The 15901-nt window shown below is 35.6% G+C and overlaps 1 protein-coding gene across 1 annotated transcript in view; it reads right to left on the reverse strand.

Annotated features, from left to right (window-relative positions):
- BTBD8 (BTB domain containing 8) overlaps positions 1 to 15901 on the reverse strand; it is a gene marked incomplete at its 3' end in the record, with an annotated part of 88552 nt that overhangs the window by 15465 nt on the left and 57186 nt on the right. The window contains exons 8-11 of the mRNA XM_082832305.1: positions 12901 to 12989; positions 12361 to 12463; positions 1038 to 1220; positions 244 to 381 (exon numbers count right to left, since the gene is read on the reverse strand). Coding sequence (XP_082688431.1) covers positions 244 to 381; positions 1038 to 1220; positions 12361 to 12463; positions 12901 to 12989 — 513 coding nt within the window. The remainder of the gene's footprint in view (positions 1 to 243; positions 382 to 1037; positions 1221 to 12360; positions 12464 to 12900; positions 12990 to 15901) is intronic.

Raw genomic sequence — 15901 nt, forward strand, 5'->3', positions numbered from 1 at the left:
TTTGGAGGTAAATGAAATTTTTAAAATTTTGTATTATGAAAAATTCCAAATATACACAGAAGTAGAGACTGTAACCAACCTCCAGGTATCAAACACTTAGTTTCAATGAACCATGCAACATTTAAAACGTGTATATATTTAAAAATCTTAAAACAGTTTAAATATTCTATCATTTGTGTATATATTTAAAAATCTTAAAACAGTTTATTCTATCATTTTAATGAATTTTATTACATCAAATACCATTTCCTTTGTACTGTCAGAGTTCAGTAACGTGTCCAGAGCTGTAAGAAGAGAGCAACTATTCTCCGTGGTAATGTTTTCTTCAATTGCTTTTAAAATTTTGTCCAGCAGATCAGATGTGCTACTCATTGCTTGTGACTATAGAACACAGAAATTGATATTTAATAGGAATATATGTAAATGTGTAAGAAATGTGAAAGTCTGGCATAACAGCAGACCATTCATCATAACTGGCTATATGAAGTCAATCAGAAATCTTATTTCCTCTGTTAATAATAATAATTATTATCATTATAATAATAAATATTATACTAATCCCTTTCCTCTGTTAAAAATATCGGCACACACACACAGTTCTTAAGAGCCAAAATAGTCCTAAAACAGAGCCTAGAAATAAGTTATAAAAGTTCTTTATTAAGTAACTAAATTTAGAGAAAGTGGGTCCCAGTAAGACAGAGAATTTTGCATGAACCATAATTGTATTACTGACCAAAACAATATCTTTATGACTTCAATTTCTAAAATATGGCTTATGCCGATTGAGGGTTGGAGTTGCCAGAGTTACACTGTGCCTTGCCAGGGTACTCAACCTGTCCCCTCCTCCCTTCATTATCTTATGAGACAAAAATCCTGTCCATCACTGCCCTAAATGCTATGCAAACATGCCATCTGCTATGGAATTTATTTAAGTCATACTGATTTAATCAAAGGCAACCTGAATTTGAAAACTTACATAATTATAATCAGAACACAAAGATGGGACTAAATATAGGATATAATTTTAGATGCAGTACCTGTAAGAGGAGAGCAAAATTTTCACTTTGAATGATCTTGGAGAAGTTTTCTATAATAAATGCAATACATTCTTCTTGAAGCTGAGATGCCATGGTCAGTGCTGCTTCTGTCCACTTCACTCTGGGTAAACTGATGATTAGCCTGTCACTTTCCATCAGAAGAAAAGCAGCATTCTTATCATTCTTATAATTTTGAAAATATTGGGGAAAAAAGTTAGATTACTGCTCATAAAAATAACTTTCCAAGCAAATTAAATACTTTTGTTTTCTTGTGACACTGCCTGCAAAAACCAAAATTCCAGGTAGCTAATATCTTTGTCATTAGCTTTACATATTTATTAATTCATTCAAAATTATCCCAAGGGGCAAACTTTGAGCTGGAAACAAATCACCTTTAAAAGACAGCGAAAACAAACATGAGAGCAAAGTTATAACTACAAAGAAAAGCTTGACTTCCCTGACATTTTTCACTACTGAATTAATTTTTGTGCTTATAGATATCATTCATAACTGCATGGCTACACTGACATAGCCTTAATTCTTTTCTGACTATAAAATACATGTTATTACAAATTTAGAAAGGCTAAAAATGACTTATAATCCCCAGTGACTTTTTCTTCCTTTCTAATTAGGTAAGACTCTTCTTTTTATATTATATTATTTATTTAATAATGATTCATTTTTATACCATAGGAAAAAATGTTCACGAATACTGATCTCTATAAAAAATGAAATGACAATTCACAAATACCATGTGCTCTAAGGAAAAGGAAAAAATGGCAACTTAAAATTACTATATTTTATTCATGTTTGATTTCTAATTCTTAAAACGATCCTTAGGAAATAATGATTTATTGAATAAATAGTTATCTGATCGATTGTAGTAGATTGAAAAAAATGGCCACAAATTCTGTGTAGCTCAATTCATCAAGAGGTGGACTCTATTTCCTCATCCGTTGAATCTAAACTGGCCTGTTCACTTGCTTGCACAAGCAGTGGTACTGTGCAAGTTTCAGAGCATAGGCCTCAAGTAGCCTTGCAGCCTCTATCTTTACCCTCCTGGTTCTGGGACCATGAAGCCATGAAGAAGCCTGGTAAGAAAGTACACAGGGAGTGGGAGGCCCAGCCTCCAACTTAGCCACCAGCTGAAAGCAGCTGCAGGACTGAGCTCAGGCAAGATAAGCAGAAGAATCACCCAGTAAATCCACAGAGAATAAATTTTAGTTTAAAGCAACTTAGTTTTGGGGTGGTTTGTTACACAGCAATAAATAACTAGTAAATCTGGAGATGACAGTGCTTGATCCTCAAGCACAGTCTTCCCTGATCTCTATACCTACTTCAGATTCCTTTTACACATGCCATCAGAGAGCCTGTCCCTTCTCTTTAGAGCACTTACTTCATTTGTAATTATTCAATCATGAAATAACTACTTGATTAATACCCATCTCTCTCACTAGGCTGTATGTTTACTGCATGTGAAACCATGTCTGTTTTGGCTCACCGTTGTAACCACAGGTCCTAGTACAGAACTGAGTCACAGTAGACACAAACATCTGTTGATCTCTGAGCATCAACAGAGACTGAGAGTTTGTAAGTGAATTCGTAAGCTAAATTAAGTTTAATCCTTGAACATCAAAACTTTAAAAATTTTACCCATTTACCAAGAATTCTTCTGAAAAGTATTCTATACTTCCCCTGCTTTATTTGAGTAAAAAAGTCATACTTTGCTATAATTTGAGTCTTTAAAAAGTTTTTTTACATTTTTACTATAATTTACCATTATCCTTTCCTCCTCTGGTAACTTCCTGAGTAACTGTGCAGTTACTAAGAGTTTTAGGCAATAAACCCAATTTGCTCTACTATAGGCATTGTTCTGGTATTAGAGACAAATGTAGAGTATTCAAATATCTTGGCAGGTATCTATAAAGTGCTTACTATAAACATAATGTTATGTGCTCTGACAGCAATATCTTTTTTTTTTGGTATTATTAACTTTATTTAAGCTCAGGAAGAAAATCATAAAAGCAATAACTCAGTAGAATTGCCAATCAACCTGTCTCTCCTCAAACAGCAAATGGCCAGCTTACAAGCAATATCTTTTAAAAAATACAGATGTATAGCTGTCATAATTTAGCTTGAAATCTATTGGAAAACTAAAACATGGACATAATGATAACAGATGGTGTGTGATCTTATTCCATACTGATCTGAATATATGATAACATTAAATGTTAAGCGTAGCTTAAGGTTCAAAGAAGGAAGAAAATGTAATATACTTCTAGATCAAACACATAAAATTTTATTCTATTTTTTTAACATCTTTATTGGAGTATAATTGCTTTACAATGGTGTGTTAGTTTCTGCTGTATAACAAAGTGAATCAGCTATACGTATATATATTCCCATATCTTCTCCTCCTTGTGTCTCCCTCCCACCCTCCCTATCCCACCCTTCTAGGTGGACACAAAGCAGGGAGCTGATCTCCCTGTGCTATGCGGCTGCTTCCCACTAGCTATTTTACATTTGGTAGTGTATATATGTCCATGCCACTCTCTCACTTCATCCCAGCTTACCCTTCCCCCTCCCCGTGTCCTCAAGTCCATTCTTTATGTCTGCGTCTTTATTCCTGTCCTACCCCTAGGTTCTTCAGAACCATTAAAAATTTTTTCTTTTAGATTCCATATATAAAAACACATAAAATTTTAAATTCAATAGTTAACACATGGTTCAAATTTCAAAACTATATAAAAGGCATTACTAAGAAAAGTCACCCACTCCTTCCTGTCCCTGGCCACCTATTTTCCCTTGTCCCAATCAATATTATTTATTTTCTGTATTTTTCCAGAGTTATTTTATGCATATACAACAAAAAAAGTAATTTTTCCCTTATTTTACTCAAATGGAGGCATTAATATGCACAGTACTCTGTACTTTACCTTTTATACTTAGCATATACCTTGAATATTTTTCTTATCACAATATAAAGAGCCTTATTATTGTTTTAATAGCTATGGAATAGCCCATAATATGGATATATCAGAAGTCATACAACCAGTCCTCTACTTGTAGATGTTTATTTCTTTCCAGTTTTTGTTATTACAGTGTTGTAATGAATGACCTTGTAGATAACATTATTTCACACATATGTGAATATATCTATAGGATAAATTCCTAGAAATAAAATTGCTGGGTCAATACTACTTGTCTTATCCTGGGTTCTGCCTAATAACTGAGCCTGAGAAATAGGCTTGTACGCAAGTGATCCCAAGATGACCCAAGGGAAGGAGGGAAAGCCAGTGGAAGGGTATGTTTTCCAGCTCCTTGCTACTCAAAGTGTGATCCGCAGCAACCATTACCTAGAGCTTGTTAGAAGTGTAGAATCTCAGGCTCCGCCTCTGATTTACTGAATTAGAACCTACATTCAACCAAGATCCTGAAGTGTTTTTTGTTTTTGCCATACCACACGGCATGCGGGATCTTAGTTCCCCAACCGGGGATTGAACCCTGTGCCCCCTGCAGTGGAAGCACTGAGTCCTAACCACTGGACCACCACCAGGGAATACCCAGTCCTGGAGTGTTGTGTGTATACATTTAAGTTTGAGAAACAATGATATAGCATTTGCTATTGGAAGCAACTGGGGATCAATCTTGTTGGGGGCCCTCTGAAGAGCCACAGAGAATACAATTTGAATTATTCACCCAAGGGATAGATCAGGGAAACATTTAATCACTGGTTAATCACTGACCAATCTCCCATTGGTCAAGATTTGTCCCCTGGGATATTAATTCCCTTTCACTTCCAGGTTTGAAGAGCTGTAGGTACCCTGGGTAGATCAGCAGTGAAGCCTCAGGACAGAAAGAGAAATACGTGTGATGTGGCTGAGGGAAAGTGCTGTCAGATTACATCTGTGTGCAGCTAGATGCTGCAGCAATGGTTGGAGTACATACATGGGTCAAAGGATATGAGGTGGGGCACCAGGAGGATACAAAACATTGCCAACATATATTCAACGGAGCACTGTTTTCCAAACTGTAGTTTTCTCCCCTAGCAACCTAGAGAAATAGTGGCTTACAATCAGCATTAGAAGACGAAACAAGAAAGAGATAGAAAAGAGAAAAACAGAAAATATCAGAACATCATATGGAATATGGTAAGTATTCTTTTTTGAAACTTGTTTCAGTTCTACATGTGTGAGTAAACTGGGTTATAACATAAAAAGAACTTGCTCTGGGTCAGTCAAAAAAGTTTGAAAAACACAGCAAAAGTTGTGCTAATTTATACCCTTCCCAGGAGTGAATAGGAGTACTTATTCCCTACATCCTTGTTAAAATAGTACAAATTTCCTTTTTTTCCCCCATACTAAAAGGTACAAAACAGTCTGACATGGTAATTTTAATGTCCATTTCTCTTAAATAAATGAAGTTGAAGATTTGTTCATCAAATTAAGAGGCATCTGTATTTTCTAAGTGAACTATCTAGTCTTACCCTACCATTTAGCTATTTTTTAAAAATCAACTTGTAGGAACTCTCTATATTAGAAAAATTAGAATAAGAGTATGATATGAACTGTCATTTGTTTTCTGACTTTGCTTATGGTAATTTTTACTATATAGAAATTTTGCATTTTTATGTAACCAAATTCTTTTATGGCTTCTAAATTTTGTATCCCCACTCCACTGATGAGGTTATAAACTAATTCTCCCAGGACTTAACTGTAGTGTTTTAGGTTTCATTTTCTTTACTTGTAAATCTTTGATCCATTTGGAATGTATACTGGCATACCAGGATGTGATGTATAGATCCAACTTAAATTTTTTCCAGCAAGCTTCCTGTTGTTGTCCTAACACCATATACTGAATAAACACTATGACTCATACTATTTAATTCTTTTGATATTGTGTTAATTAAATAGGCCTTCAATTATCTTTTGGCCTTAGGACTAAAAGCATAATATATATACAACTTTAGTTTTACGCTAGTGACTATCCCCCACGCCTATTTTTGTTTTAATTTTCCTATATTTAAAAACTATTCATAATTTGTTTTTAAAAAAAGGCTTAAACAAACCTTTTTTTTTTTAAAGATCTTTATTGGAGTATAATTGCTTTACATTATTGTGTTAGTTTCTGCTGTATAACAAAGTGAATCAGCTATACGTATACCTATATCCCCATATCCCCTCCCTCTTGCATCTTCCTCCTACCCTCCTCATCCCACCCTTCTATGTGGTCACAAATCACCGAGCTGATCTCCCTGTGCTATGCGGCTGCTTCCCACTAGCTATCAGTTTTACATTTGGTAGTGTATATATATCAATGCCACTCTCTAACTTCGTCCCAGCTTACCCTTCCCCCTCCCCGTGTCCTTAAGTCCATTCTCTACGTCTACGTCTTTATTCCTGTCCTGCTCTTAGGTTCTTCAGAACCATTTCTTTTTTTCAGATTCCATATATATGTGTTAGCATATGGTATTTGTTTTTCTCTTTCTGACTTACTTCACTCTGTATGACAGATTCTAGGTCCATCCACCTCACTACAAATAACTCAATTTCATTTCTTTTTATGGCTGAGTAATATTCTATTGTATATATGTGCCACATCTTCTTTATCCATTCATCTGTTGATGGACACTTAGATTGCTTCCATGTCCTGGCTATCGTAAATAGTGCTGCAGTAAACATTGTGGTACATGACTCTTTCTGATTTATGGTTTTCTTGGGGTATATGCCCAGTAGTGGGATTGCTGGGTCATATGGTAGTTCTATTTTTAGTTTTTAAAGGAACCTCCATACTGTTCTCCATAGTGGCTGTATCAATTTACATTCCCACCAACAGTGTAGGAGGGTTCCCTTTTCTCCACACCCTCTTCAGCATTTATTGTTTGTAGATTTTTTGATGGTGGCCATTCTGACCCGTGTGAGGCAATACCTCATTGTAGTTTTGATTTGCATTTCTCTAATGATTAGTGATGTTGAGCATCTTTTTATGTGTTTGTTGGCAATCTGTATATCTTCTTTGGAGAAATGTCTATTTAGGTCTTCTGCCCATTTCTAGATTGGGTTGTTTGTTTTTTTGATATTGAGCTGCATGAACTGCTTGTATATTTTTGGAGATTAATCCTTTGTCAGTTGCTTCATTTGCAAATATTTTCTCCCATTCTGAGGGTTGTCTTTTGGAAGTTTTAGCCACAGCAATCAGAGAAGAAAAAGAAATTAAAAGGAATCCAAATTGGAAAAGAAGTAAAACTGTCACTGTTTGCAGATGACATGATACTATACATAGAGAATCCTAAAGATGCTACCAGAAAACTACTAGAGCTAATCAATGAATTTGGTAAAGTAGCAGGATACAAAATTAATGCACAGAAATCTCTGGCATTCCTATACACTAATGATGAAAAATCTGAAAGAGAAATTAAGGAAACACTCCCATTTACCACTGCAACAAAAAGAATAAAATACCTAGGAATAAATCTACCCAAGGAGAAAAAATACCTGTATGCAGAAAACTATAAGACACTGATGAAAGAAATTAAAGATGACACAAACAGATGGAGAGATATACCATGTTCTTGGATTGGAAGAATCAACATTGTGAAAATGACTATACTACCCAAAGCAATTTACAGATTCAATGCAATCCCTATCAAACTACCAATGGCATTTTTCACAGAACTAGAACAAAAAATTTCACAATTTGTATGGAAACACAAAAAACCCCAAATAGCCAAAGCAGTCTTGAAAAAGAAAAATGGAGCTGGAGGAGCAGGCTCCCTGACTTCAGACTGTACTATAAAGCTACAGTAATCAAGACAGTATGGTACTGGCACAAAAACAGAAATACAGATCAATGGAACAGGATAGAAAGCCCAGAGATAAACCCATGCACATATGGTCACCTTATCTTTGATAAAGGAGGCAAGGATATGCAATGGAGAAAAGACAGCCTCTTCAATAAGTGGTTCTGGGAAAACTGGACAGCTACATGTAAAAAGATGAAATTAGAACACTCCCTAATACCATACACAAAAATAAACTCAAAATTGATTAAAGACCTAAATGTAAGGCTAGACACTATAAAACTCTTAGAGGAAAACATAGGCAGAACACTCTGTGACATAAATCACAGTAAGATCCTTTTTGACCCACCTCCTAGAGAAATGGAAATAAAAACAAAAACAAATGGGACCTAATGAAACTTAAATGCTTTTGCACAGCAAAGGAAACCATAAACAAAACAAAACATTTTGAAACAGAAAAATTTAATCTTGTTTTGAAATAGTTCAAGTAATTAGAAGCCCTAACTTTTCTAAAAACTTTCTCTCTTCTACTAACTCCTCTACCCTTCTCTCTCTTCCTCCCAAAAGCAACGGTTTGTACTTGGTAGGAGGGAGTAGCCACTTCTTACTGAACTGCTGCATAGTGAGCAAGAAGGAGAAAAAGCTCAAAGTCCCTTATATTAAAATTTAAAAAAAAATTCTCCATATATAGTCCAATGCAGCACTTTCTTATCTCCCTTTGTATATGACAGTGTTAGGCATATTATTGATAGAGTAAAGAGCCTGCCATGAAACATGTTGTTTAACTGAATTAGAGCCAAAGAAGACTTAAGAAGATTGCTCAATATTTCTTTCATTTGTTTTGGATAACATATTTTAATTTAAAAATTTTTAAATATTCTATTTTTATTAATGTAGCAAAATATATTTTATTTCTATAGTAAAATATGAAGAATATATTAAATTAAGGTTTCCTAAAATTTGAATATCCACAAAGAAATACAAAATTTCAAATTTTCATTATAATCACCACAATGCCAAAAGGCTCGTAAGTTTGGTTGTTCTGATGTTCATCTTTATATCTGTCTTGAAAGAAAAAACCAAGCATTCACAAAGCTTACAAGGAACTGATTAGAGCTATAAAATCAAAATAAAATATTGTAGGAGAGGGAGAGGCATAGTATGAAGAGCTTATTCCTCAGTTATACTCACTTACCACTTGTTAAAAAAAAATCAAACTTCTTGAGACAGTCAGTTAAGATCCCTCCCAATCTGGCCTTAGCCTCTCCCCAGACTTATCCTCTCTCATTATTCCAGTTACAAGAGAATATTGGCACTGCCCAGACTCCAGGTCCCTGGTCACATTTAAAAGTCACTTTTTTATTTTGAAATTGTCCTCTATTTTCAGGTTCATCTCACATCACTTCTCTTATCCTTCCAATCAGAATCAATTGTTTTAACTTCTGTGATTCCACGTATAAACCTGAATTATAAATTATACTTATTCACTCCTTTATTTACCTATCAATATATACTGAGTGCCTAATGTCTGCTAGGCACTGCCCTAAGGCTGGTGCTGCAAAGGTAAATAAGACTGACATGGAACTTAATGCTAGTATTCATCATAGTCTAACTTGTATTTTGCATAGTTGTTTAAGTGCCTATCTTTCCATCAGTTTGCGAGTTCCTTGAAGTCAAGGCTCATACTTCCTAAAAATAATCTTTGCCCATGCTGAGCATCTATTATATTACCTTTAGAATGGCAGCAATTGGTTTTAAGACGTGGTTTTATAATTTACTGACAATGTGAACTTGCATAAAGCATTTACCTCTCTGATTCTTTTTTCTTATATATAAAGTGGAAATAAGAGTACCTATGTCATACATAATTTCAAAATATAAAAAGTATATTTTGAACCATAAAGGTCTTTTAAAAATCCACTAGATAATAATTCACTTCTATTGAACTGAATTATAGCTGGGCCATTTGCTTGCCTCATGAACAGAGTAACCATTCAATGACCAAAGAAACTAATGCAAAATAGTAAGCAACAAAACAACAAAGTCCTTCATTAGCATAAACACAGATTTAGATTTTTTTTTTGCAGTGGTATATCACCAGCTGATGGCCTAAACTTATTTTCCCAGTTAGATTTAGATATTATTTTCTATGAAACCCAGTCTAAAATACCATTCATGGTTCAATCAGAGAAACGGGACCACTAGGAGGTATTTATATACATAAAGGAGTCTGTTAAAGGGATTTCACCTTATGCAATTATGGGAGCTGGTTAAGCACTCTTTGTATATGATGATGTATTGTAGTATGAAGTCCACAGGGAAAGCAGTTGAGAGAGGATGATGGATGTAAAGTGTGAGGGGTAAGGACAAGCTGACACCCAAGAGCACAAGCTATAACCCACAAGGATGGGCTCATTTTAGGTCTCACTGCCTCCAACATGGATTAAATGAGTGTCCTTCAGGAGATGCTAGCACCCGCCATCATGGAGCTAAACACATCCCTGGCCCAGGGGTAAGAGAAACCAAAGAGGATACAGGGCAAGGTGAAGCAGTACAAAGAAGGAAATTCTGGGAAGCATAGTTCATCCTAATCAAGCTAACACATTGCAGAGACACTACAGTCCAACCCTTGTCAACTTGGCATGCATACACATTTCTTTAAATCATAGTTAATTCCTATGGAGACAAAGTAAAGTCATGCTAATGCCTAACATATACAACTATCCCCTATAAAACAAACATTGCTAACCCTCTCCCTAAAATAGGATACAAAGTCTCTCTTCAAACTGATTCAAACTACCCCTTGGCATCCTGTAACTTAAATACAGAGGTATAGTTAACATGTCTCATACTAAATGGTAGGGGAATGAGACAGTGGGGAAAAAAATAATTGGTTAATATATACATAAACATTCATATAAAAAGGGGAAATGAATATGTTTACCTCATAACTACTACAGTGCTAATTTCTATAACTGGTCACGTGGTCATACCTACTATTTATAACTACCTTTTCCTGCAACCATTCCATGTTCCCTTTGTCCTCTGCAAGTACCTCTGATGTTTATAGTTCTTTATCTGGTAAGGTGGCCCAAACTTTCATTCCTGAAGAATCTGGGCCAGTATCAGTGCTGCTTAAATTGAGTTTTTCCATTGATTTTAACCATAGGACATGGGAGCACTGCATTCCGGATATACTCCTCCTTCCCCACATTATATAGCACCAACCCAATTTCTCCTTATAGATAGCTAGTGGGAAGCAGCTGCATAGCACAGGGAGATCAGCTTGGTGCTTTGTGACCACTTAAAGGGGTGGGATAGGGAGGGTGGGAGGGAGACGTAAAAGGGAGGAGATATGGGGATATATATATACATATAGCTGATTCACTTTGTTGTACAGCAGAAACTAACATAGCATTGTAAAGCAATTATACTCCAATAAAGATGTTTAAAAAAAAATAGGCTCAATCTAATAATAATTCCCCTTCTCTGCGTGTTGATTTACAAAGTGGCCAGAAGGAGGTGGTCCCAACTTCCAGTTCAATGGAATCATTGTGTCCATAGGTGAAAACATTCTTCTCTTTGGAACTAAGACCTCTAGATCAGCAGATCCTAAAGTTATAGGGACAAGAAGCAAAAATTCTGCTAGTGGATCACTAGGAGTAATTATATGTGGAGCCACTCTCATTTCCACACCTTGATTTCTGTACCCATGAATCCTAGTTATGTTAAGAAATAGCACCATAAATCAAAAGCTGATTTAGAGCATATACAGCCTCCCGGAGGACACTGCCCCAAACCCACAAGTCACTGCCACGTGGCTGCACTGTAACCAAGTCTTCAAAAGGCCCTTCCTCCATTCTATCAAGCCAGCTGCTTCAGGATGATAGGGAGCACAGTAGGACAGGTGAAATCAGTAAGCATGGGCCCACTGCCATACTTCATTTGCTATAAAGTGAGTTCTTTAGTCAGAAGTGATGCTGTGTGGAATACTATGGTGGTGAAAAAGGCAGTAAGTGCACGGATAGTGGTTTTACTAGAAACACTGGAAGTAAGGAAGGCAAATCCATATCCAGAGCAAATGTTTATTACACTGTGAACAAAGCACTGCCTTTTCCATGATGAAGTGGTGCAATGTAATTAACCTGCCAGCAGGTAGATGGCTGGTCCTCTTGGAGAATGGTGCCACTGTTTCAGTGTTGCACCCAAATCCACCGTAATGAGTGGAGGTCCCTGCTACTGAGCCAATGCATAACCGACCCTGGCACCATGCCCCTTTTGTTCATGAGCCAACGTATACTTTCTAGTGATTGTGGTTCTCTGACTGAATTCTAATGCATTTGGTACAGAGGAACAGAGTCTTAAAGACAGATTCTCTGAATTGGTTCTGGGTTATCTGGAATCGGTCCTTTCATCTTGCTTTTATAATATAATTCTACATTTGTATTTAAAACACCGAAAGTACCTATATAAAATATAATAAACTTTTTGATGACAAACACAAAGTATTCAGGTTATACTTACTAAAGACTGAATCAACATATTAAGACAACTTTTCTGAATCTCAGGAGGTACATTTGCAAAGCTTCTCTCAGACCAAAACCTTGCAAAATGCTTTACAATCCACCTGTTAAAAATCAAAGAATCTCAAGTTAAAGTAATGAAAATATTTTTCATTATAATATTCAGTAACATTTTGGTTTTCAATAATGTAAGTTTTATATATATTATGTTTTGACTAACCCTAACAGTTAATTTTGTGAGTGCTATAATGGACTTAACTAAGTTCCCTTTTCTGTAGACATTTATTTCAAGTCCACTCTGGGTTACGTGCATGGATTTTAACATAAGTAACCATGGTTCAGCTAAAATAACGTGGATTCCAAGCATCTTGAGTAATATCTACATCAATACTTCTCCTCAATTGTTGTAACTAGTTAAGCATTAAGCTATTTACATTGTGCCCAAGAAAATAGGCCAAGTCTAAAATTTCCCAGAAAATTAGGAGAATGGAAGAACAGAATCCCTAAATTAATAATATCAGCACTACTTCAGATCACTTACTTCATGCAGTCAGCAAAAAGACTTTCCACTCCAACTGAATGAGCAATAATCAGGCATTCTAATATAGATGCCAACCTTCTGGGAACAGGCTAAAATTGATAGAAAACACTACATTTATTCTTTTTCAACTTACAGAGGCTAAAAGTAATTGGTTCATAAAAATGATCTGATTTACATACCTAAACTGCAGAATAAATATATGTAACTCAAAAGTCTGTTATTCTTTTAAAATCAAGTATCACTGATAAACTTTAGTTTTTATAGGATAGCATTTGAGTTCTTTTAGCTGCCAGAATGCACACAGTTTATATTCTAATTTCTTTCAGCATAAATATTTTCTAGAGTACAAGTGGTATAATAATTTCTAGCACATCACATTGCAACACAACCATATGGTCTAATCTGCTTCCTAAAGTATAAATATAACTTTAAGTACATGTGCAATGGGAGGTCCTACACTGACCTCAAACAAAATGACAGAATTTAATTAGATCGTGATTATATAAACATATTTTTAAAAAGCACATATACAGAAGTAATGAACTAAAACAAATAAATAAAACGTAGATACAAGTAGTGAAGAACTCACTGCTCTCGGTGTTAAGCCTCAATATGTGTTACGTATTACCTGTGCCATGTATTTTCAGCTTTTTAGACTATGTTCCTAAGCACATCTATTGCCCTATTAGGGTGAATAGAGTTCAGCTTCTCTTTGTACACATTCATTAGTTGTGATTTGCGTTTATACACTTAATAAAGACCAGCAATCAACCAATATGTATATATAGTCTCTAAATATGTATCTGAAGATACCTTGCACTCAGAGAACAGCAAAAGCTTCTTCAGAAATGCCTCCAGCATAGTCCTTCAAATAAGGTCAGTGATTTCCAATTTTTTTTTTTTTTTTTGCGGTACGCGGGCCTCTCACTCCCGTTGCGGAGCACAAGCTCCGGACGCGCAGGCTCAGCGGCCATGGCTCATGGGCCCAGCGGCTCCGCGGCATGTGGGATCTTCCCGGACCGGGGCACGAACCCGTGTCCCCTGCATCGGCAGGCGGACTCTCAACCACTGCGCCACCAGGGAAGCCCTCCAATTTTTTTTTATAGATTTTTTTTCCATTTCATTATTTATTTATTTATTTTTGGCTGCATTGGGTCTTCGTTGCTGTGCGCGGGCTTTCTCTAGTTGTGGCAAGCGGGGGCTACTCTTCATTGCGGTGCGTGGGCTTCTCATTACGGTGGCTTCTCTTGTTGTGGAGCACGGGCTCTAGGTGTTCAGGCTCAGTTGTTGTGGCTCGCAGGCTCTAGAGCACAGGCTCAGTAGTTGTGGTGCACAGGCTTAGTTGCTCCACGGCACGTGGGATCTTCCTGGACCAGGGATCGAACCCATGTCCCCTGCACTGGCAGGCGAATTCTTAACCACTGCACCACCATGGAAGTCCCCCAACTTTTAAAATTACCAATTGCTATTAATTTGATTTCCTAATACCCTTCTCCTAAAGGTGTTACATACTACTTAGGAAATTAACTGTAAATACCTGTTTTTGCACATCAACAATTTAGTTATTCCCTTTGAGATAACTGAAGGTACTCTAAATTGTCCTAAAATCAGAAATGGCTATCACTATATAAATTATACAATAATTCTACTAAGTTAAATAATTTGGTTTTCTGACCCACTTCAGATAAGATAAAAGTAGTATGAGGGAAGAGACTACTGGTATAGACATAATTGACAACCTAAAAGCATCCAGAAGCATAAAAAATTATAAAAGTAAGCACAAGAGTTAAGAAGTCTAGCAATCTAATTTTATTTAGGAATAACCAGCCCTCCACAACACAAAATCCACTACTTGATGTATAACTTAAGAATAATTTCCATACAAAATATTAAAATGCAAAATAATTTGCTGCTTAAAGGCAAAGGCTAGCAAACCAGCTTGTGGGCCCAAACTAGCCCACCACTGTTTTTGTGAATAAAGTTTTATTGGAACACTGCCATGCTGTTCCATTTACATATTGTCCATAGCTGTTTTTGGTCTATAACAGCAAAGCTGAGTAGTTGTGATGGAGACTGTATGGCCCACAAAGCCTAGAACATTAACTATCTAGCCTTTTATAGAAAAAGTTTACTGACCCCTGGCTTAAAGGGATAACTAGTTTTCTAAGAATTTTATTTATATGGAAATGCTGATTTCCTAAGTGTTCTTGTAATAGGATGACTTGATCTTTAGTCATCTTCAAAACCTGCTTGTAAAATCTGGGATGACATATATTTAAATTGTAACCTAAGATATATTTTTAAATCAGTGGCAAAAAACATAATGTAAAACCCACTATAATCCTATAAATGAAGTTCTAAAATTTACTTTTAAAAAAGGCAAGATTGTAAAGTTAATGAAATGACTGAAGCTAGCTTGCCAAGAGTTCTGGGGCCCATTAACCACCATATTATATCCCATCATATATTACTGTGGCATGTGCTATTATAGATTTACTATATTTAAGTCACTGCCAAGAAACTGCATAATTGAGATCTAGAAGTTAAAAATTATACATTCAAAAATATATTTATCAAAATATATATTGTTAAAATATGTAAAGCAAACAATTTAAAGATCAGGTCAATAAAAACAAAAACTGCTCTCAAATATCTGTTAGCACAGTAGTACAGACTTCATTAAAATAAAATAATTTTCAACAAAATGCCATATTGATAATTTGAAAGCATTTCATCTTCTGTTGTTTAAATGGCAACAAATATGCCTTTTGTATTTTTAAAATTAAGTGAATTATTGAAAGTAAAATATAAGAAGCTACATGTAACCTGTGTATAACTCATGAACATACTAAAAAGTAGAGGCAATGGTCCAAAGACAATACATAAAAGAGATTATTTTTTAAATGTTTCATGCAATTGGTTTATTGAGGAGTCTCAGTTTAAAGCAAATACTAACAAAACTTTCTTTCCCCAATTAGCGCTATCAACCACGCTGTGTCAA

This window comes from Leucopleurus acutus (genome assembly GCF_964270905.1).
Source record: "Leucopleurus acutus genome assembly, chromosome: 2".
Lineage (NCBI taxonomy): Eukaryota > Metazoa > Chordata > Mammalia > Artiodactyla > Delphinidae > Leucopleurus > Leucopleurus acutus.